Raw genomic sequence first — 24,325 nt, forward strand, 5'->3', positions numbered from 1 at the left:
TAAGAGATGCAGTGCAATACACCAGCATCCATCCCCCCTGCACTTTACCTTCACTTAAATATTTTCTGCTGAAAGCGGTCAAATATCATCATTGTTCTCTGTAACAACAAGCCAGACTATTTATCCATTTCAAGCGTTTGCCTGCGCTAACACTATGAACACCATAACGAGAGGGTCAAGATTCACATTTCATCAGTCTGTTCTGAACAAAAAGCCATTTATTACCGAAGACACTCTGACATGTGACGGCAGGAAAAGCACAGGTGTAAATAACAAAATGGATAAAATGCGAGTTGGATGGTTTCGTTTCAGCGCCGTGCTGTTGTTAATGCTGGCTCGCTGACACGCACACATGAGACACAAATCCAACAGAGTCACTGTTAATGTTGTTGTTGACGGTGAAACTTTTTAGACTCATGTCTATGATGAGAATTACATTCTGCGGGACATTCAAGGGTAAACCAGACAACAACAAAACACAAACACAATTTATTCACTTCACATACAGTTTGTGTGAATGTACACAAAACCTACAAATCAACTCATCAGATAGATTTAATCACATGTGCAAAAAATCAATTATAATTTTCTATTTTCTCAAAAATGATCTCAATAAAAAAAACCATTAAACTGGTGCTATAGATGTAAAAACAATGATATTTCTAAGATCTGATCTAAAATTGTTTTCTTGCATTGTAAAGTAATAACTATTATTCTGTTTGTGCTTTGATGCTGCCAGACAACACTGTAATTATGGAGTCAACAAAACAAACTGGTTTCTATGTCAAACTCCGTCTCTGTCTTTTCACCTCAGTGCTCCTCTTGGGAGCTGCTGTGTGACACGCACAGGGATGACCCAGTGGGTGGGTGTGTGCATGTGTGTGCAGTTCATTTATGCTTTCATAAATGCACGCACCAGTGTTTGTTTGTGTGTCAACAAAACAATGAAACCCAACACATCTATTCAAATATTGCCGGGAAAGCCCTCTGACGAAACTCGCACGTCCAGCACATCAATCTCATGCAAAAGTGTATAGCCATTGTGTGTTTTTATGTGGCCGATGACAATAGTGGAAGTGGAATCAGCTAACAGCATGGTGCATGGTGTGCATTCAGCATCTGCAAACGCACACATGGCAAAGCAAAGTATAAAAAGACACGAATGTTAATGTCACCTGTTATTGCTGTTTAGCATTAAAAAAAATTGAACTCTCGCAAAATAACTAATCAGATTCATTTTTGGCACTTTGAGCACCACAAAGCAAGTGCCACTTAGTTCTATTATATTCAAGAGGCTGCAAGCATCTCTACAGTCAACATCTCCCAAACTGAGCAGCGTACACAAAACACACATACAACATATGTTTATTTGATTCTGAAGTGAACTGTACCCCTCAATACTAGTCAAGCTGTTTTTTAGCATGTGAGGCCCCAAATGATGTGTTCCTTTTGTTTTAAGCAGAGAAAAACAATTCATTTCAACCCAACTCAGGCAGATCCTGCATCAGAGATGTACAGGAGCCCGCTCTGAATGTTTGCACTGCATGTTCTCCAAATAAACTAAAAACCTACCTAAATACCTAATTTCAGACTTTTCTATGTGCATGGCTTCAATTTAAATTCAAAGCATCAATCTTCCACAATAAAGGTTATAAAAAGCTGCAAAGTGCATGTATGCCCCCACACATTCATTATTAAAATGGCTTCACATTAGACTTTAAGTAAGACTACGAACTAGGGCTGGGCCATATCATACCGTTCACGGTAATACCAGTTTAATGTTGGGCAACGATAAGAAAATGAAATATCACGATAGAATATGGGTAAAACGCGCATGCGCAGTGCCTTTGTTTTCATACGCACACGGCGGAAAAAGCATGGCGGCGACGGAGAATGAGAAGGGCAAAAGTGGATCATTGAATGAAACAGTGGAAGTGTTTCATTCAATGAAACAGATGAACCAGAATTGGTTTGTAAAAATGCTGCAACTTCAGTGGTGTGGAACTGGTTTAGCTTTCGTCCGTCAGATACACAACAAAGCACTATTTTTGGTAGCGCATGTTAGCGGGCCGTCGTTATTACCGTGTTTTGTTTTTTTTTTAAATACGGCACACTTAAAATCAATCCTTTGATTTTTCTGAAAATCGACAGCACCCCTTATAATCCCGTGTGCCTTATGTATGAATTCTGGTTGTGTTTACTGACCTCGAAATGATTTTATGTCGTACACGGCGCTCGAAAATCTGTCAAATGTTTCAGTACGACTTCGCTAAGCTACAAGGCTGCACCACTTGATGGATTGTCGGAGCATTACGGCTATCGTAGGCAGGAGCCTCGCGGAGTGGTACGTACTGTGCTTCAACATAATATTACCGTATTATGTGTGTATAACCTCTTTTTAAGTTTTGTGGATATTATACATGGTTATGCTGAGGATATGTCAACTGGAAATGCCTTTTGGTTAAACTGTCAGCAAGGAATTTGCATTTGCACTGTTAAATTTTTATATAACTTTAATGCACATAAAAGCTGCTTGTATAACCTCCTGGCGTCCACATATGTGGACATCACATTTTGGGTTATTTAGACCAAAATACTGAATTTTGCTCTACAAGGGCCTGATATCCACTTATGAGGACATTATTTTGCTACTATTCTATCAAAATTTTAAATGAATATCCTCATATGTGGCTCTGAATTTTCATAAAAACAAAAATAAGGTAAAACAAATCTGGTAATTCTTTGTTTTTACATTAATCGGGCCCCAATATGCCCAAATATCAAAGAGAAATTAAAAATGCATGCCGTGGAAGAGTTCGGGTCTTAGGAGGATAAGAGAAAATACATTGATGGGTTTGTTTGTTTTTTTGCACTAATAAAGTTGTGGAGTTGTAAAGTATTTTGTCTAGTGTCAGTTATATCCTCGGCTATATTGTTATCACAAATTTTCAAATGTATATCGTGATAAATATTTTTGGTCATATCGTCCTGCTTTACTACAAACAACAAAAAAATCATCCAAATGTGTAACATGACACCTAACCTAGCCTTTGAAGTCCTGCACCGTCCCACAGTACACCCAGCTGACCACAAACAGGCATACATAAACTGAAAGGGTTAAATGGTAAATGGTAAATGGCCTGTATTTATATAGCGCTTTACTAGTCCCTAAGGACCCCAAAGCGCTTTACATATCCAGTCATCCACCCATTCACACACACATTCACACACTGGTGATGGCAAGCTACATTGTAGCCACAGCCACCCTGGGGCGCACTGACAGAGGCGAGGCTGCCGGACACTGGCGCCACCGGGCCCTCTGACCACCACCAGTAGGCAACAGGTGAAGTGTCTTGCCCAAGGACACAACGACCGAGACTGCCCAAGCCGGGGCTCGAACCGGCAACCTTCCGATTACAAGGCGAACTCCCAACTCTTGAGCCACGATCGCCCCAACACAATTATATATAACATAATAGCATAACAGAATAACATCCTTGTTACTACTCACCAGTTCTTGGTTGGTAGAGTTGGAGTCGTCTCCAGGAAAGGGGATGTAGATGGCTAAGGCCACACAGTTGGCAAAAATAGACAGCAGTATAAAGATATCAAAGGGCCTGAAAGGAGGCAGTTAAGGAACACGGTAAGTAAGACCACTAAAAGTATTTTATATCGTACTAATAGATTAGGATAACTGTCATTATCCTGTTAACAGTTTTTTGGGTTTTTTGTTGTTGTTTTTTTTTTTTTTTTTGGGGGGGGGGGGGTATATGCACATTTTTAAAAAGTTATAGAAATGTAGCTAATGATAAAATGTCCTTATTTCACAGAAACTTGCATATAACCATTGTTTTTCTAATCCATCCCCCCATCACCCAACTGGCAGTTTAGCTACTGACTCGTCTCCATGGACCCTCCCTTCTAATTACAAGTTCAGAATTTGGAATCAGCATCCAATTTCAGATAATGCAACTGAGTTATTTATCTCACTGACAGATTCATTTATACTTTCATTCACTCGCTGCTCTGTGACACAATCCATCCACACAAAGACACCAAATGCACTGAGACACCCAGACGCCTGCTGGTCCCTGGGCTAAAAGATACTTCCACTCCACCAGACTGATGCAGGCTCTGCGGATTGGATTGTTGAGGGTGAGGCAGAAAAGGGCTCTGGGCGGTCTGCCGCTGGTGGATCCTCCCTGCTTTTTGCTTTTGGCATACTGCTGCCTCTTCTTCTGTGCCAGTGAGCCCACAGGAGCTGGCGCAGAAGTGGTACAAACTGGGGGACGTGAACTTATGTCGGGCTTTTCAGGATCGCCCTGCGCTTGCCGGGCTGCGCTAATGGCGGCATGCCAAGCGAAGACCGGGCTGACTCCGGGTGCAGCTCCACCGGGGCCCTGAATGGAGTTGTTGGCCCCGAGGAGGCCATGAGCGGAGCCGACGGGCTTGCCGGTGCTAGCTGGAGGATGAAGGGACTGTGATGGATGGAGCTGGTGCAGATGGGTGTTTCCTTCTGACCAGGGAGCTGAGGTGTCAGTTGGGGGAGTGGTCCTTCTGTTGCTGGCATACTGTGCCCCTGGAGAGAGCGAGTGGGAAACAAGGATAATATTTTGAGATTGAAGTTATAAACAAAAACACCTGAACTCGTGTGTCATTGGAGGCATTGCAGAAAAGCTGCAACATACCAAAATCCAATTTCTTCAACATTTTTACAATTTTAGGCTCATATCTGCCAGCTAGTAAGAATACAGATGATATACTCACTTTGAATCCCTATGCAAAAAGTAACATATCCAAAATCTACACTAACATTCAGAGTATTCATCTACGCTCATGGGGCAAAACAAAGGCTCTAGAAAAATTGCCTAAAATGTGTTCTTAATCTACACTATTCAAATGATAAACTTGCAGAAATATATCCTAATATTAGCTCAACGTGTTTACACTTCCATCAAGAACCAGCCACTCCAGCTCACATGTTTTGCCACAGCCAATCATTGAACAGTTTTCGGAAGAATATTTTTTGAGGCCCTGACATTCTTGTGTAGACAAAACACAGTAGCATCTCCATATATCTCCATCTTGTGGCTCTCCTGCCTTTGGAGGTCACGATTTCCGCAGCACCAGCAAAGACAATTGTGTTTGCTCCTTTAACATCTCACAGATGTATTTTCTTGATTGTCAAAAAGACAAGACTCCATCCTTTAAAATCTGGGTTAGAGAAATGCTTTCTATGCTGTGTTAGAAAAACTGAGGTACAGTAGAGCCAACTCTCTGGAAAGATTCAGAACCACCTGGCTGCCTTTCACTGAATGGCTATCATAATGCCGCCGTTTTTGTCTTGTTAATGTACATAATAATGGCACACTCATGAACTGATGGTAAGTTAAGGAGAACGAGTCCCCCCATCCCTATTATGTATACTGTTTATGTTATTATATCAAATTGTTGTTTTTTTTTCTGTCTTGTACCCGTAACCTTAGGGATGGATGTGGGGAACATTACATTGTTTTAGAAAATTATAAATACAATTTGTGCCAATATGTCTCTGATATATTAGCTATTTTAGCTATTAGTCCATATATTGGCAGATACATTTATAATGGCTGATAAATTCAAAGTATAAGAGTGAACAAGCGATGGGGAAAATACCCTTCAGCCATGTTATTAGCTGGATGTTGTATTTTTTGCCCATCAGAAAGCACTCTGCAATTTCGCTGTTGGCAAAGTGATGGAAGTCTACAAAAAAGATCAGCTGGTCACATAAAGGTGTAATCCACAACCTGCTGTGACAATAAAATAAGATTACTTTTAAAGAATATTGTCATGATAGGACTCATAAATAATACCCATAGTCTTAGTCTTGGTCTTAAAAATCAGTCAGTCTTTAAAGTGCTTTTCAAACAAGGACATCACCATGCTTTCCCAATGAATGAGGTGACTGAAGATAACTGCTAGAAATTCACTTCAGCTTTTTGCAAAACTCTACTAGGAGCCTAATGGCAGTGGACATACATATATAATGTCGACAACATTGTCACTACTTCACATTTAAACTTGCCTTGTACAATTACTTGTTTAACATGCAATTAACTGTCCTTTAAGAACCCATCCAGAGATAAAATGGGCAGAAAAATAAGAAGAGGTGATCATGGTGATTATAATTATGGTGATGACGGGCTTGAAAGGAGCCCAGAAAAGACAGCTATAGAAAGAGAAAGCAGAACAGCCTGCATGAATGGGAGAGACAGAGAGAGTCATTAAAATCAATGCAGACCATGAGCTAAAAAGTCAGTGCCCTTGACACAGTCGCACACTGCAACTCTATAGCACAGTCACATCGGGGAGTGTTGTCAGCTATAGACTGACCGTGTCATCCAGCAAAAACAGCTCCAACACACAACTAAGCAAATAAAGAAAAAGAAAGAAAAAAAATGAGAAATCTATTTGTGTGGTTCATGTGCAATATGAGAGGCACAAAATCTGAGAAGAATAAAGCTTTTCTTTTAAAAGGTAATGATTAGACAAAGTTGGTTCCTTTATCAGATTTCAGGCAAGCTCCTTAATTTTATTACTTTTCATCAATACTCTGTGTTCGTCTGTGCAAAATCATAGTCACCATGACTCGACGCTCACGGTGTAGTTAAAACATGATAGTTTATTATGCGGGGAAGTCTATTCGAAACATCACTTCACTTTAGTTGCGCTTGATGTCAGCGCGATCGCAGGTGAGAGGTGCATTCAAAACATTTCTACACCACCCTTCCTCATACAGCGATACACCACCGCCACAGGTGCAGCAGAACAAGTGCACGCTGCTAGTTAATAATAGTCACAGCCTGTCCGACATGTAAAAGGAATTAACCCAGCCCTTCTGCTGGATGTCGCACATCTGTCACAAGATGCTGCAAAACAGCTGTTGACTCTGTTGCTGTGTTCGAGTTTTGCTGCTTTTGTTTGGACAGCTTCTAAACTCTAAAAGAAAAACTTAGAAGAGAAGGAATTTACTTTAAAAAGTTCATTTATCGTGTCGCAGCTTGTTCTGGAGAGCGAATATATTCAAAGCATCCTGTCACATGGTTTCAGAATGACCGTTATAGTCAACCATTTTTCGGAGAACTAGCCTCAACTCGCTTCCCAGTGGATCTGATTACTGATGTTATCACAATAATGTAGCCTACAAGCGCTTACAGTGTTAATACACAATCCCTGCACTGGAATAAGTTGAGGAGGGGAAAACATGTCAGCAGCAGCCACGACTCAGAGCATATAATCACACGGATTAATCAGACATCCAGAGAATAAACCAAACGAGCGCTCTCGCCCCCTCTCCCTCTCTCTCTGCCGCGCTCCAACTCTCCTCCTGCGCTTCCACACGCACGTTTTGGGTTTTGTTTTTTTTACCTTCAGACTGTTCATCTGCTTCTTGCATCCTCGAATCCACATCGAAAAGATCCGTTTTAAATCCAACTCATCGTTGGAAAAACCGTCCGAAGGTGTCGAAGGCGCGAAACCTGAACAGAGCCTTTAACCTGAATCATAAAATGTTTTCCGAGCGCAGACCCTGAGAGGAGCGCCAAACATTTTCGCCACATCCGGGTGCCTGCCTGCAAATTCACGGCGTATCCGAGAGGACGCGCTGGCAGGGGCAGTCAATCCAGTGCTGTCAATTATCCTCTCTGTGGCTGGGGACGGACTGACACAAGTTGGAGCAATCGCGTGGGCTCCACTGTGCTGAAATCACGCGCGCCCACCAACTGGAAATGCACCTGTTGCCGCCTATTGGGAAACTTGCAAAGAGCGAATGAGATCATCTCAACGTAAACATTAAAATGTTTTTAACTCTAGACGCCAGATGTTGCTTTAAAAAAAAAACCCACTAAAAACAAATCAGCTGACTGGAGAATTAAGTCGTGCCATGACATCAGAGAGCAACGAAGGCAGGGAGAAATGTATATCTATCTCACTATATATATTGTATGGTCCTAAATTAAAAACTGCTGCAAGGCTGCAAATAAAGGTCGTTTAAAGTACAGCCGTGTACCTCGGACTGTCTCTGCTTTAAAACTATCCACGGCTTTCAAAACCTCCGAATCTGTTTATTCTTTACGATTCGGTTAAGTGCTGTAATGAAGGTCATGAGACACGTGACTACGCAAAAGAAACCAGTCGGAACAGTGATAAATCTGATAGAAACAAATGGTGACAACTATACTTTCCCTTAAGAGGGAAAATTCTGTATTTGAGGATGAATACAGATACCTATCCTATCCATATGAAGAGTTAAACGCTCGGACTTACCCCGCAGGGGTCTTGCCCTTATGATTAACGGCATTAGATCACCTGGCTCTTCTCGGGGGCCTCATTGCGCTTTTTTCTGTCCTCTCTCCGCGAAGATTCGAGAGGAAATGGGTTGTTAGAGCGGTGCTGGAAGGTTACCCGTGATTGGATTACCTGAGCCTGCGGGATAAAGTTTCACGGTGGCGCGTAATCCTCAGATTATAATCCTGCTCCACTGTTCCATAAACTGCAGGTGAGGGAGGCAGATGCAGCTCGGTCCGGACAGCAATCCTGCACAATCCCACTATGCACGCAATGGGCTTAAAGTATTATGTCCAAATAATTACAATAAGCACAAAGAGGTCACGCCAGGACACGGGGTCGTTTTAACTTTTCACTATCAGTCTGCCATTTCGAGCAAAGTTAGGATTTAACGTGACTATAGATGAGTGCGATTTCAAATAAAGAACATAAACTAAAGTAGACATAAAGTGTCACAGAGGTTCCGAATTAAAACACACAGCTATAAATATCGTTTTTATTTAATGGGTTTTCCTCAAATAGGTTTTACTATTTGGAAATTATATCCTATCGTAAATATCTCATCATCCCACGATTATCATAAGTTATTATTATTATTATTATTATTATTATTATTATTATTATTATTATTATTATTATTATTATTATTATTATTAGCAGTAGTAGTAGTAGTATTATTATTTGATCGACTTTGAAGCTCAAAAGAGTCACCAGATTTTTTTTCCTACAAACATTTTGTATTTAAGCACTCTCTAGCTCTAGCTAAATGCGACTGTCCAGAATTACATTAATATGCGGAAAAAATCAGTGCCTCGGAAACTTTTTTAAAGAGCCGTGGTTTCCGGGGACAGCGGAAGTTATATGTGTCTGCTGAATTTCGTCCGTGCGGGAGCAACAATCATATCCAAAATGGAGACCGTAAATGCTGGACATATGATGAGCTTAGCTGCTCTACAGAGGCAAGATCCATACATAAACAAATTGCTCGATGTTACCGGCCAGGTGGCTCTATATAACTTCAACTCCAAGGCGAATGAGTGGGTAAGTTTGTAAGTAACGTGACTTTGCGGAAAGCCGTCAAAGCTATTTGACTTAGCATGCTAGCTGTTCTGTATAAACACAAAAATACAAAGAAATTTGATGACATTTGCGGAAGTGAACTTTATCCAGGTAATGCTTACACACGTTGTGTTTTGCCACCACTGTCATTTTGATAATTTTTTATTTATTTATTTTTTAAATACCAATAAGGGTAATCTTTTATGCGCTAGCTATAGTTGTGCTAACAGCGTCCTTTGCTATTATTCAGCATGTTTATAGTTTCTGACTCGCACCTTCACTTTTTATTTTATAGGAGAAGACTGAAATCGAGGGCACCCTGTTTGTTTATGCAAGGTAAGCACGTGAGGCTTTTATAGTAATGTAACGCGTTGACCGCGAGGGCTTGTTTACTTGTTCTTGCGTTTCACGCGCTGTCATTTGACGTGTTCTACGCACGTGTGCAGGCCTCAGTAATTGTAAACAAACACGAATTAGATTGGGTGTGATTTTTATCCGCTCACAGAACGAAAATCACACCCTGTTTAAACAGAAAAATAATAAGTAAAAGTTTTAGTAATTAATTCCACTTGAAATGTAAAGACTTGTTTGATAAACAGCTTTAACACGCATCGTTGTTTTGAGGGCTGTTCATATATTCATTTGAAAATAACGAACTGTTAGCAACCGATTTAATTGGTTATTAATTAATGTGAATATCTTTCACAAAATTGAGAATTATGTAATTCTCTGAAATTCTCATTTACAATATACGAGAATCCTCCAACCTACCTCCAAGCCTGAGGCCATGGTTCTCAGCTAGAAAAGGGTGGAGTGCTCCCTCCAGGTAAAGGATTATTTGCTGTTTGGATCTTGTACACAATTGAGGGGGGAGCGTGAAATTGACGGACTGATCGGGGCCACATCTGCAGCGATGCAGATGGTTTACAGATCAGCGGTGGTAAAGAAAGAGCAGAGTCCTAAAGGGAAACTTTCAATCTTACATCCCTAACTTCAGCCATTATCAGGAGCATTGGGTAGTGATCAAAGACAATGAGATCTGTGCCAGTTTAGGCGACCACATACCACATGGCCAGAGAGCAGCAGCCAGGGTTTGAAAAATGGGATGAAGAGGCCAAACTGATCTGAAAATCAGTGAACTTTTTTTTTTCTAAATGTGTTAATTCTTTGTCATAAAAAATCATTCATGGATGACTAAACTAATCGACACAGAGATATGTTATATCAGTGAGGTGATGTTTTATGTTTTTTGTCCCTGAAAGGTCTGCTTCCCCTCACCATGGCTTCACCATCATGAATCGACTGAGCACGGAGAACCTTGTAGAGCCAATCAATAAAGACCTGGAGTTTCAGCTACAGGATCCATTCTTGCTCTACAGAAATGGCAACTGTGAGTGTTTTGTAGTCCAGTTACACAGAAACTGCAGATGTCATGTGCAGGAGATTCATATTTCTGTGTATGCTTGGACTGAAATCAGATGTGCTGCAGAACTTCACAGCTTCTCAAAGTTTGAGGGAACAAAAAAAGACCACCATCCCAGAATATCAGCCAATGTTTCTCAGTTACATAATATTTCTCTAGTACAATGTTTCTCCCATAATATAGTGCTGTATCACAAAAGATAGTGTTGAAGAGAAACATTTACCATAGCTTTGAAGGGCTTCGCTTTAGACAAAAAGAGATGATAATTTGGGCAAAAAAAATCACAAATTAACTGAAAAAAGTAAATATCCAAACAGACAGTAAACTTTTGACGTTTATCTAAATGTTACCGCACTCTTAGTTTTTATTTCATGAACTTTAGAAAAAAATGAAAAATGCTGTATTCAAAGAATTTCTGCGTTTCTCTACCTATAGATTTTGTGTTAAGTTTGTTTGCTGTATTGGTTTTATTTAATTCTTCCTGCTCAAAAGCAATAATGCCAGAACACATTAGTACCTTTGAAAATGCTGGACAGACACTTTCCCAGTGTTCTCTGGAACAGCTCTTCTCCCTTTTGCTTGAAGTCCTTCTTGTATCTTGGAGAATCAAGGAGGAAGACTTTGTCATTCATGGCCTCAGACTGGTCTGTCAAACCACACAGTATTCAGCTTTGTGTGGCCACAGTTTTCATTCTGTATTGGGCCAACAAACAAAAAAACTTTGGGCTCTAAGGGGTGAATTAGGCTTCTATTATATAAATATTTTTATGCCCGTTGCGGTTTTTCCTGATGGCTTATTCCAGTGAAATCGTTTAGCGTTATGAGTTCAGCAGGGAGTAGGATCAGATGAAAAGGCTGGAAATAAATCCTCAAATCCTCAGAAAGTAACTGACAGTGCTCCCACCGAGGTAATCTATCAAAAGTCTGAACAGAAGTTTCATTAAGGCAATGAACAAGGAGTTGGATTGTTTTCCCATTTGTTTGCTAATGAGAAAAAATAACATGGCCAGGCTCAGCGTCAGAGTGGACTGCTCCCCTTTAGGACTCGGCTTGCCTATCAGCCTGCCTGGTATGGAAGACATGATGTAATGTTTTTGTTGATATCCAAGTCAGAAGCTTTTCCAGGTGCTTCACAGGAGTCCGAGTGCTGCTGTTTTCATTTTAATTCCTCAAAGTGTGTTAGGTTGCAGGCAGATAAAGTGGTTGAAGGTGTTCCTCAGGCTGTGAAGATGCTCGTCTGACAGCTGATGGTCACTGTAGGCGGGTTAGAGCAAACGGTCTTTGATCATTTGTTCCACACAAAGGTTTGCACTGCCCATTTGAGCTTTTCAGTAAGATAAGTTACGGGCTGAGGAGCCTTTGTTCTCTGCCTGAAGTCTGTTTTGCTGTTTGTGATTGCTCTCTAGGTAGTGTTCAGGTTTGTGAGAGAAAGTGAGAGCAGGATGTAGATGATGCTCCTGAGACTCCTCTCTCCAATTAAAAATAATGAAGGCTGATATTGCTGAAAGATGATTGTTTGAAGAGCATAGAGTCGAACACGGAGAGGATGGATTCTTCAGAGGGATGTTAATGCTGCTCCAAGTGTGTTTGAAATCTCTTCTGCAGGCTGATGCGTGCGCTCAAGTTTCAGATGTCTGTTGCTGAGGTGTGTACTTGGACTTGTGCATACACCTGTTTACAACACTTTGTGTTCCCGTTGGAAGCAGGGGATGCTCCAGGGAGGCAAGCACTTGGGTTGCTAGGTTACCTCAGGCTTTAGAGGGAACTTGAATACACCAGTGTTTCATCACATAGACACCCACAAAGCATGATCAGCTTCATATAAAATTATTGTTTTTCATCAGAAACTGCAAATGTGCAGTTTGCTTGTTTTCCATTTGGTGTCGGTGAATGCTGTGTTAGCTCTCCACAGATGAACTTCTCCTTTTTGTGTTTGATTGTTTTGAAACTTCACCGCTTTGGACTGTCAGATTCTCATTGATCCTAAGGTCCACTAATGTGCAGTCATGTACAGTGCTCATTTAGTGTTGTTTTGAGTGTTTTCTTGGATGGCTCAATTATGTTAAGTCACAAAGCTGACTAAATTAATAATTTTAAAAAGACTTAAAACTAGGGATGCACCGATACCGATACTGGTATCGGGTATCGGGGCCGATACTGTAAAATGTGGTATCGGTTAACTCGTAAAAGTTAACCGATACCACGAACCAATACTAACTTATTTCATTAATCAGAGGGTGGATTGTCATTTTTGTTGTAGTTTTTTAGATTGGCCACTAGCGGGGCATCCCGCGCTAAATGGGCACAGGGTTAGACGAGTGAGACTGGTGGCTCCAGATAAAAAAAGAGAAACTGGAGGCTGCTGTAGCTAGGCTAAACAAAATGTCAGCAGTGTGGACCGGAACAGCCAACTTTAACTCGGGTTTTGGAAAAGCGATGAAAAACATCAAGAGAAAATCCACGGGCAGTTAAAATAACAGAGGCTCTGACTCATTTTATTGCTCTGGATGACCAGCCAATGCCGGTCGTGGAAAACATAGGATTGCACCGTCTTTTCAGCATACTCGAGCTGCGATATGAAATTCCCAGCCGCCCACACATCAGGGAGATAATGGTGCCAAAACTTTCTAAAGAGGTAAAGACAAGCAGTGTGTGCGATGTCAGTCCTTGGTTTAACGGCACAGTGGACTGATGATCCACGGGCAGATGGGGAGTTCGATCGTCAATGCCAAATACTTTCGTTATTTTGTTTGTTTGTTTATAATATGGACACTCTGCAATAATTTAAAAGTTTATTTTATTCTCAAACCTAATTTGTATTTATTTTATTCCAAACAGAAGTGTTTATTTATTATTCTGAAAGCTCGAGACAGTGCCAATAGTTCAGTGATATTTTGTTAAATTACAATGTGGAGACTCTGCAAAAATTTAAGAGAAGTGCTTATTTTTCACTTGAAATTTTTTTTTGTGGTCATTTTTATTAAGATATTATTTATTATCGGCAGAGAATAAAATAAAACCTGTCTTCCAATTCATTGCGCGTGTGTGTGTGTGTGTGTGTGTGGTAGAAGTATCGGGTTTTGTACTCGGTATCGGCAAGTACTCATATCCAAGTATTGGTATCGTATCGGTTTGAAAAAATTGGTATCGTTGCACCCCTACTTAAAAATCATATAGTTACTTTAGCTGTATTTATGAAGGGTTGGGTTTGTTTTAAATAGTTTTGTATAAACTGGTGTCTGCTGTCAGTGTTATTAAATGCATTATTTGTGTCTGTGTTTTTAACAGTGGGTATCTATAGTATTTGGTTCTATGACAAGAAGGATTGTCAACGCATCGCTCAGCTCATGGTCAAGTAAGTAGCCAGACATTTGATGGATGAAGTGGATGAAATTGGGCAAGGCTTTACGTTTGTTTGTTTTTTCCACTTATCAAGTTTGATTTGTACTTCCAAATTGAATTACCATGTGTACTTTCTAGAAATGTGGAGGTCTGTTATGTTCACTAAATGCAGGGTTTGAAGAACTCCGCATATAAGATGCCATAAAGTTGATGCAGTGTAAAGAGTTTTAATACAGAATAATTCAAATTAAACAAAAATATAGGAGCCCCATGAAAAGCAAATCAGACCATGAACCAACCATGCAGCAGGATATAAGATTCAGGCTCCACCTTAAAAGTAAGACTGCCATCTCCATCTTGCAAGGTAAAAGGAGCAATCACGTCACTCCCAAGTTGACTAAGGTGCAGTAAAGTGAAAAAAATCGAGGAAAAACAGACTTTGTTTTGCTCGGGAGCATTGTAGAGCATTTCATTCATCACTAGCAATATAATGTACGGCTTATTTAGCAGGTCACACATACGCAACAGTAGTATGTATCCATCCGTCCATCCATTTTCTTCCGCTTATCCGGGGCCGGGTCGCGGGGGCAGCAGCCCAAGCAGAGAAGCCCAGACCTCCCTCTCCCCAGCCACCTCCTCTAGCTTATCCGGGGGAACACCAAGGCGTTCCCAGGCCAGCCGAGAGATATAATCTCTCCAGCGTATCCTGGGTCTGCCTCTAGGCCTCCTCCCGGTGGGACATCCCCGGAAAACCTTGCCCAGGAGGCACCCAGGGGGCATCCTTGACAGATGCCCGAACCACCTCAACTGGCTCCTTTCGATGTGGAGGAGCAGCGGCTCTACTCTGAGCCCCTCCCGAATGGCCGAACTTCTCACTCTATTTCTAAGGGAGAGGCCAGCCACCCTTCGGAGGAAGCCCATTTCTGCCGCTTGTATCCGCAATCTCGTTCTTTCGGTCACTACCCACAGCTCGTGGCCATAGGTGAGGGTAGGGATGTAGATCGACCGGTAAATTGAGAGCTTCGCTTTTACACTCAGCTCTCTCTTCACCACAACAGACCGGTACAGCGTCCGCATCACTGCAGCCGCTGCACCAATCCATTTGTCGATCTCCCGCTCCCTTCTCCCATCACTTGTGAACAAGACCCCGAGATACTTAAACTCCTCCACTTGGAGCAGGTTCTCATCCCGGACCCAGAGTGGGCACTCCACCCTTTTCCCGGCTGAGGACCATGGCCTCAGATTTGGAGGTGCTGATTCTCATTCCCACCGCTTCACACTCGGCTGCGAACCGTTCCAAGGCCAACAGTAGAAATGAAGTTTTAATGTTTTGCTATTGTTTACGCTTACTGCCACCATCTTGGATTGTAAAGTCAGGGTTGGTGGGGCTTTTCTGATTATTCTCAGTGAGAAATACAACTTAAGGAGGCATTCCATCTCAGAACTTAGGATTTCTGCTTTCCCATTTCAAATACAATTCAGAATAAAAACGGTTCTGCAGCTCCCAACTCAACTAATAGATCAAAACAAAGAGCCAGGCACTTTGCTTCTTCTGACTTTCAGCCAGTCAGGCATAGGGATGAATCAGGGTGCGAGCAGGTTAATGACAATTATCAAAATAAACCGTGATCATGGTGCAAATGAATTGTGCAACAATTGGTCCACTTAGGAAATCTGTTGATTTGTGCCAGCATTGTGCTCTTGTGAAGCAAAGATGCAATTTGTAAAGGCCTGGATTGTCTAGTTCATATTTTGGTTTTCGTTGCATGGTTTGTATAATTTGAGTAATTTCACTTTAAAAAACAAAACAAAAACAAAGTAAGGTTGTTCAGTATATTAGCTCTGACCCCAACATCATCAGTACTTAATATCTGACAAAGCAAACAACAGTTATGTGTGCAGGCTATATGTCATGCTTTAACTCTGTGCCAGGATTGTGAAACATGAAGCAGACCATGCCCAGAAAAAGTCACCTGAGAGGGCAGAGCCGGGGAGAACCAATGGAGTTGCAGAACCCCGCAGCATCGATATCTTGGAGCTGCTCAGCAAAGCCAAGGAAGAATACCAGAGGGTGAGGTGGCAAACACGCAGTTAACGTAACATCTGACTTATGTTATCACACGAGTATGATCACCTGATGGATAACTATAGTGTTTGACAGGATTTGAGCCCTAATTTGTGGAAATTTTGACAACAAAAACAAAGTTGTGTGAATATCCGTATAAGTTATTACAGTGGTAAATGGCCTGGGTCTTTTTCAGGTGTGGAGTTGTCAGTTTAAGATAGAGAGAACAGTTCAATATAATCTAATGTTTTTATGTTTGTGCAATAATTGCAGTCCCAAGCAGGTGAAACAGATGTGTCCATTGAACAGACAGCAAAAGCAGCTGTCAGCACTACAGATCCCCACATCACACCACAGCCTGAAAAGGTACAACACACACACAAAGCAATGATTTGAGCTCAAATTTTTTTTTATCTTTAAATGTTTAAAGCTTTGTCATTCTTGTCACTCCTACACATAGAAAGTGTGGAGGAGGACAGTTAGAAGGGGCAGGTTTTTATCCTTGTCACTCCATACATAGTTAGCATTTGGCAGCAGAGAATGCTGCAAGGAACATTGCCAACAGACACCCAAATACGTGCCTTCAATTTATGTCACAGCCATGAGTGCTGCTTGTGTTTCCTGCAGGGTTTGCATGCGGGTAGGGATGCACCGATACCACTTTTTTGGAAACGAGTACGAGTACTTGCATTTCAGTACTCACCGATACCGAGTACGTAATAAAAACATGATTTAAATTTACAGGTAACAGCTTTAGTCCTATAATTTAACAAAAAACAAACAAACAAGGGACTAGTTTGGAATTAAGAACATTTATTTAAAATGAAAAGCATGTTGTATGCAACATATTACGGAATAAATAATTATAAAAAAAAACAAAATTTAATTTTAAATTTGTTTGTCTGTTTCTCTGTTTAGAAGTCTCACTAGCACAGTCACAGCTGGGATGACATTAGAGGCTAGTGCGTCGTAGCTGCTCACTTTTTTAGTTAGTTCCTCAAAGGGGGCGAGGATGGCAACAGTCGTCTCCATAAGAGCCCATTGGTGAGCGGTGAGATAGTCAGGGAGTTCGTGCTGGGACACCCCCAGCACTCGCTTTTGCTCAATGAGGGACTGGAGCATGTAATACGTGCTGTTCCAGCGCGTCTGTACGTCCTGCTGCAGTCTCTTTATTGGCTGGTTGAGCTGTCCCTGAATGTCCTCGAGGCGGGAGTAGGCTAAGCCGGAATGTTTAAAATGCCCAGCTATTTTCTGTCCCACTGCTATAGCATCAGCTATGCTCCTCTGTGCTAATAAGCGTGGGTAAACTCTTTGTACTCGTTGTTGTGTTGGGATTTTAGGTGCTTGATTAAATTGCTTGTGTTAAATGCGCTACCTTTAGAGCCTCCTCTGGACAATTTCGCTGAGCACAATTTGCAGTCCGCCTTTGTTTTCGGGTCTTCGTTCACTTTGAAATAGCCTCGCCTTCTCCCCCGCTCTGAGCTGCAGCCGGGGCCTGGGGGCGGGCACTCGGGGCCTGGGGGCGGGCACTTGGCGCCTGTGATTAACCCCTTACATGCCGCTCAAACATAGACAGGTCTCAGACCGTGGTATCGGTCCTCGGTATCGGGGACTTTTAACAAGTACGAGTACTTTAGAAAATGTGGTATCGAGGCCGATACCCGATACCGGTATTGGTATCGGTGCATCCCTACATGCGGGGCTAAGATGAACTGAACAGTTTGGGGCAATCAATGTTAACTAAATGGAAAGGGAAATGGGCCATGTTGTGAATCAATTAGAGATGGACCGATCCGATATTACGTATCAGTATCGATCCGATATTACGTATCGGTATCGGTCCAATACTGACGTAAATTACTGGATTGGATATCGGAGAAAAATAAAAAATGTAATCCAATCCATTAAATATCAAAAAAGCACCTCACAAAACTTGTGACATGGCGTAACTCGGCTCATAACCGTAGCACATCGCAGCAGTACGGGTCACGTGATAGAGCAGCGGTGTGTATTTGTAGCCTTGCTCCCAGAGAGAAGTAAAGCAAGTGTGTAAGTTCATCTCTGAAGGTTTGTAAAGCATTCCCGCGTTAAGCTTAACAACCGATATATGGAGCGACTGCCTCTTCTCTCCCCCTCCCTCTCCTGCTGCTCCTTCAATCATGAAACTGATCAATGATCAGCTGATCAGCTTTTCTGTCACGAGTCAATCTCTCTTGTTTGTTTATTGCTCACTTTGCGCCAGAAAGAGGAAACCAGCAGCTGAACAACAGCAGCATGTTTAAGCTTGATAAGCTGTTTTTAGAATTTATTTTCTTTCTACACCAGGATCTTTTTCTACGTAGCTGACGGCTGGTAACTGTGCAGGGGCGGATTTAGCAAAGTTTAGCCAGGGGGGCCAATAGGGCATTAATAGGGAAAAGGGGGCACAAAGACATACTTTTCTTTCTTATTCTCATTTAAAATGTCTAGCTTTTAATAAATAATTATCCGAATCTTACACCCAAAGTTTTAATCTGATGTAAAATGTATAGAAGTCCATTACTGTATATATTAACTATTAAGTCTAATATACCCTAGTAAGCTATAGTACTTTTTCCTTTGGGAAGGTACGATCTGTGCAGTCTGCAATTCTGTTGAAGAAAGATGTTGAATCTATTTAATTATTCTTGGAAAATAATTTATTTCTGTGCATTTTTTTTTCACACTGCATCAAATTAAAGTTGATTACGTCAATTAAGCATCATGAGGTGGAGGGTGGTTCCCTATTTTTTATTTATTTTTTGCTGGGAGTTTTAGAACCCTATTAGTTAGGTTGCTTACTCTTTAAAATACCAGAATAGGGAGGATGGAGTAGGTTTAAGTTTATTAGATTGATCAGTATTGCTGAACTATGAAATATTTTGGGTGCAGTGTATTTTTTGCATACAGGTATAACAGAATAGCTTTAGTGTTTTTGTTTTCTTTTGTTTTTAACTTGAGTATGAACTTATACAAAAAGCAGCAAGATATTAAAAAAAAAACTGTTTTATTGATTAAAAAACACACTGTATCGGATTCATATCGGTATCGGCAGATATCCAAATTTATGATATCGGTATCGGACATAAAAAAGTGGTATTGTGCCATCTCTAGAATCAATCATGGTAAATGGTAAATGGCCTGTATTTATATAGCGCTTTACTAGTCCCTAAGGACCCCAAAGCGCTTTACATATCCAGTCATCCACCCATTCACACACACATTCACACACTGGTGATGGCAAGCTACATTGTAGCCACAGCCACCCTGGGGCGCACTGACAGAGGCGAGGCTGCCGGACACTGGCGCCACCGGGCCCTCTGACCACCACCAGTAGGCAACGGGTGAAGTGTCTTGCCCAAGGACACAACGACCGAGACTGTCCAAGCCGGGGCTCGAACCGGCAACCTTCCGATTACAAGGCGAACTCCCAACTCTTGAGCCACGATCGCCCAATCATATACCATTATTATATTGGATATATTATAGCCTGTGTTTCCTGATACATTTCTAAGATATTTATCACAAGCAGTCGAGCTGTGTCATCTCCATGTTTACCAGATCTAAGGATTGTAATTTTTACAGAAAAGTCTTCTTTTCATCCCATTAGCCAGTTGTTTGTCTTTGCATTAAAATCCCAAAAGCCTCTGCTTACACTGTTTGCTGTTTGCAAAGCTCAATGATGACGACAGCTTAAACAGCTAAAATGGCACCAGAAGCAGCAGAGTGTAAGCTCCAGCTGATTAGCAACGGCAAAAACAAAACTTGCAGCCAACTGTGTTGTCAAAATATGATAATCGTATAGCTTCCAACAAACTTTCATAATCTTACTTATTAAACAACCTGAATGATTAATACATGATCAAAATAGTTTTTGATCTGTTTTCTCTTATTTGATTTTTTTGAGCTCCGCTGTATTTGAGATAATTGTTTCGTTACCCAGCAGAGCTCTCACCCCGTGGTAAAGCAGATCACAGTGGAGGAGCTCTTTGGTTCGTCTCTCCCTAAGGACCCCTCTCTACCAACCATGCCCACGCAGAGCAACACTGTTTCCAGTGACCCCTCCGCTGCCTACGTCCACAAACAGCCGTATCCTGCTCCACCTCCACAAAGCACTCTCCTCATTCACCAACATGCAGCCCAAGACCCTGGTTCCAACCAGAGGAATCAAGCCCCCGGTCTGCTCCCTGCTCCATATGCACTACACCCAAGTCCTGTATTCCAGTCAGTGATCCAAAGGTCAGACCCCCAGCCACACTCCTCGGTGTCCCCACTCATAGTGCCTTCAGCTGCTCCTCCTGGTACCGCAGGACCTCCAACTGCTCAAACATCCTATATGGGTCAGGACATCCTCGCCACGCTCAAACCGGCAGCACCTTCTGTAAATTCAGACCACCACAAACCCATCCTCGCACCTAACTTCCTGCCAAGCACATTGGTCCCACCCCACAGCTTCCGAGAGCCTATGGGAAAACCCCTTCTCCAACACGGAAAGGACGTGGATGTTTTCTCTCAGTCTCCAAATCTGATTAAACAAATATCTGTGAGTTCAGCTTTTTTTTTTTCTGGTAATTTTGAATCCAGTATGTTTGATCTTATTTCATTTTTTGCTTTTCTTTCCTCTTTCAGGCTGTCCCCATGAGTCCAAGTCTTGCTGTTCCAGGATCAGGGGTTTCTGTGCTGCTGTCCCCCAGTGCCTTCCAGCAGTCCCTCAATAAGACACCGGCAGCAACGTCAATGGTCCCTCCTGCACCCACTGAGCCCACCTCGGCCTCTGGAGGAGCTAAAGAACCTGTAGCAGCGCCCTGCAGTAAAGCACAGCTACAGGATACTCTGATACACCTCATTAAGGTAAACTAGAAGCGTGAAGCATATAAAAGAAACTGTTGGCACTTCATAGCATGAGAAAAGTTTAAGCTAGTACTAATTACCCTTGTATTATAACATTATGTATAACTTTAAATACCTTTTCCACACGTACAATGGAACTAAAAATGGACCTTGTCTAAAATTGTTTAGTGTGTAGACAGTGGCAGATCTGAGACGCCCACATTGACGCTCAGTCTTAGGTGTTCTTCCCAGAACTAAATAACCAACAATGTGCTTCCTGTGTAAATAAACATGTGTGTGCCCAATGTGAATGGTCTTGTAGAATTATGTTAATATGGATTATATACCGTATATAGAAAATAAATTGGCTCTCTTTTTTTCTCATTTTCTCATGTGTGAAGCCGTTGTCCATGCATTCTCTCTAACAGCCAGCAGGGGGCGACCATTCTGGTTGCAGAAAGCTATATTAAACCATTGATGCTGTTTAAATGTTGCAAAATCCACACACTTAAGCAGTTTCTTTTTTCTTCTTCTTCTTCCTGCCCTGGTTTTCTAGAATGACCCAGACTTCCTTGGTGCCATTCATGATGCTTACCTGCAGAGCCTATCCAAGGACTTTGGCAACGTAAAACTATAGTCCTACTTCAGCCATCACCACTCTTTCAGTGCTCCGACCTCATCAGGATCAATAAAGAGACACACAATTAATGAAGAAGTTAAAAAAAGTGGAGCAAACAGGTTTTCGACACACTGTACACCAAAAAACCCTTCAAAACTAGTCTGTGTGCTAACAGCATGCACCGCACCGTCTAACCATCTGTTCCTGATGCTGAATACTCGTTTTGGATCTACCTATTGTCAAAATCTATGAAAAGCAGAACTACTGTGGGAAAGACTAATGAGATACATTTTCCCAGTTAAATCTTGATGTTTGGGGTTTTTTTTCCTTTTAAACTTTCTGAATGTGGTCAAACTTTATGGCTGGATAAAGTTTAGCTGTTGGTGTTTTGTTTTTGTTGTTTTTTTTGTTTTGTTTTCTCTGGAGGACAGAACCACAGTGGAGCTTTGGGAACCTCAAACCCGCTGACCCTCAGGCAGATAGTTTTGCAGCTGTACGAATCACAGGTGCTGCTTCTCTTACTCGTCACGTGTTTGGTGTTCTCACCACGAGCACACTTATACTGCGACTACTTGTAATGAGAAAGACCTCTGTGCTGGAGACCTGAGCTATCCTGCTATGTGGCGTTTAAGCAGAACCAATCTTTCCCCCTGTTTTGTTGGGGGTTTTTTTCCTTCTACGTTTTGAAGCTGAGGAAGATGCTGAGCAGCCATTCCAGGCGTTTTGAGTTTGGCAGGCGTTTGTTGAGGAAGTTTTAAGCTCTCGTCCAGTGAAGATGAATAACTTCTATCATTGTTTGGAGAAGAAGCACTTGCAGCCAAGAACTCAAACTAATCACCTATCCCTCTCAGCTGCTTTTATAATGTTACAGACGGTGATATGTTTATGACTCAGAAACAAGCTCCTTTGCTACCTTTGGTTTTTCCACAAGTCTCCTTACCCTTGCTTTGTCTATGTCCTTCCCCTTCTTTGTTTTGTCATCTCTCCTCCACCAGCTGATCTTGCAGTCGTGGATGTTCTCGGAGGGGAATGTGCAATAGGCGACAGTCGCAAAGCCTTTAGGGATACCAGCATTTTGGGATATCTTAGTCTGCTACTACAGAGCCTTTTGGGGTCTGCAAGTGATTTATGTTTCGATTATTAAGAGAAAAGGGAGAAAACAAAGTAGCAAATTTCGATTTCTGTTTCTTTTTGATCCTTTTAGCAGTAAAATGCTTAAACAGGTGGAACCAATGTGCTTTCATAGCGTCAAACAAGCTGAGTTGCTACATTTACCCAGACTAACGCTGAAAACTCTAAACTACCTCTAGGCCCATCTACACCCCCCCCCCCCAAAGTATGTTTTTCCAAGCTGCAGTCAATAAGTTGAAGATGAAATAAACTCGGGTGTTTTTTGCAGTAAAAGGCTACTGCAGCACGTACCCATAAACCCTGCAGACTGCAGTGGAAGCAGGAGTAAACGCATCCATTTTCCTCGTGTACACCACTGAGTGGCTGCTGTTTGTGAGCAAAGAAAAAGAATAAATGTACGTCATGAAATCTGGGATCTAAAAAATATATATATTGATGAATTTTTCTCACAAAAATTTCAGCATAATCAAACTATTAAAGTTGTCTATTTATACAAAAAAGGAAGAAAAAAAGATGTAAATGCATGAAAATATTAGAGGGTTTTCTGACCAGTGGTACAGTGATGTTCAGTAGTTGGGCCATTAATCCAGCTACTTAAACAACCAGTATACAAAGTCATTAATATCCAAACAGTGTATTTTTTTTAATATTTGTGAGCAACAAGAAGAGCAGAGATTATTGCTTTGTATATATATTTTTTTTATTTTGCGGCATGAATTCTTGCCTCGATTGTGACATCACAGCTTGGTATTTGATATTTGAAGTTGTCTTTCTCATGCTTGCAGTACTTTTTTTGTAAGTTTATTTTGTTTTTTTGTAATTTGGAAAAGTTTAAATTTCAAATGTGAAATAACGTCTGCATCCAGGGAGCAAATGGGATCGTTTGTTCATTTCATTACCATGTAAAAACTCATTTTTCATGTCAGAGATGGTTTTGCCAACACATTTTCTTTGTTTTTCTCTGCATGTGTTGGTTAAATAAAGAATAATTGAAATGTTAGAGATTGTTTTTAATCCCAGTCACATATTTAAGATTTTAAGGTTATTTTACACGTCGGTCTAATTTATCTTATTGGCCCACCATGTGGTTTTGAGAGTTTTTGCAAATAACACAAATTTTTTCTAAGATTGATGTTATTGTGCGTAATTTGAATATTTTGTGATATTAAAGATTTGAAAGTAATTGTTTGCTCTTGTTTTCTGCTTGGAGGAGTCAATGTTTTGGTGAGCAGTGAGAAGCTTCAGAACTTAAAGAGGAGTGTGATTATTGGAATAGAAATTTGAGCCTCTTAACAAATTATTATTAATATTATTATGCATATTTCTAATTAAGCCCAAGTTTATAAAGACAATCATAACTAAGATCTGTCTTGAATGGTGCAGTTTTGCCTTTGACCACCAGATGTCACTAGTTGCTTACTTTAAACCCGCACCTACCCCACAGTAATTGTCACAGCCAACATCAAATTGTAATTAGTTGGTATCAGGTACGTACAAGGTCGTATTTCTTCAG

At 41.3% G+C, this 24,325-nt stretch overlaps 2 protein-coding genes across 17 annotated transcripts in view; one reads left to right on the forward strand and one right to left on the reverse strand.

Annotated features, from left to right (window-relative positions):
- cacna1db (calcium channel, voltage-dependent, L type, alpha 1D subunit, b) overlaps positions 1-8,582 on the reverse strand; it is a 118,408-nt gene extending 109,826 nt beyond the window's left edge. For 2 of the 15 annotated variants that reach the window (XM_085146786.1, XM_085146785.1), the window contains exons 1-3: positions 8,305-8,578; positions 4,108-4,579; positions 3,512-3,617 (exon numbers count right to left, since the gene is read on the reverse strand). In XM_085146786.1, the coding sequence (XP_085002912.1) occupies positions 3,512-3,617; positions 4,108-4,579; positions 8,305-8,338 (612 nt within the window). In that variant the 5' untranslated portion in view covers positions 8,339-8,578. The other 13 variants (XM_085146780.1, XM_085146774.1, XM_085146782.1 and 10 more) reach the window with 9 other exon arrangements.
- A 413-nt stretch (positions 8,583-8,995) lies between these two features.
- dcp1a (decapping mRNA 1A) lies at positions 8,996-23,995 on the forward strand. Of its 2 annotated transcripts, none has more exons than XM_085146798.1 (9): positions 8,996-9,366; positions 9,680-9,720; positions 10,647-10,774; positions 14,096-14,162; positions 16,082-16,220; positions 16,488-16,580; positions 20,176-20,775; positions 20,862-21,083; positions 21,619-23,995. In XM_085146798.1, exons 1-9 carry the CDS (start codon positions 9,187-9,189, stop codon positions 21,697-21,699), a joined length of 1,551 nt encoding a protein of 516 aa, XP_085002924.1. In that variant the 5' UTR covers positions 8,996-9,186; the 3' UTR covers positions 21,700-23,995. The 2 variants fall into 2 exon arrangements, with proteins under 2 accessions (XP_085002924.1, XP_085002925.1); XM_085146799.1 differs by having other exon boundaries at positions 20,179-20,775.
- Positions 23,996-24,325: the final 330 nt, after the last annotated feature.

The sequence above is a fragment of the Neolamprologus multifasciatus genome, chromosome 20 (assembly GCF_963576455.1).
Source record: "Neolamprologus multifasciatus chromosome 20, fNeoMul1.2, whole genome shotgun sequence".
In the NCBI taxonomy this organism is placed as follows: domain Eukaryota; kingdom Metazoa; phylum Chordata; class Actinopteri; order Cichliformes; family Cichlidae; genus Neolamprologus; species Neolamprologus multifasciatus.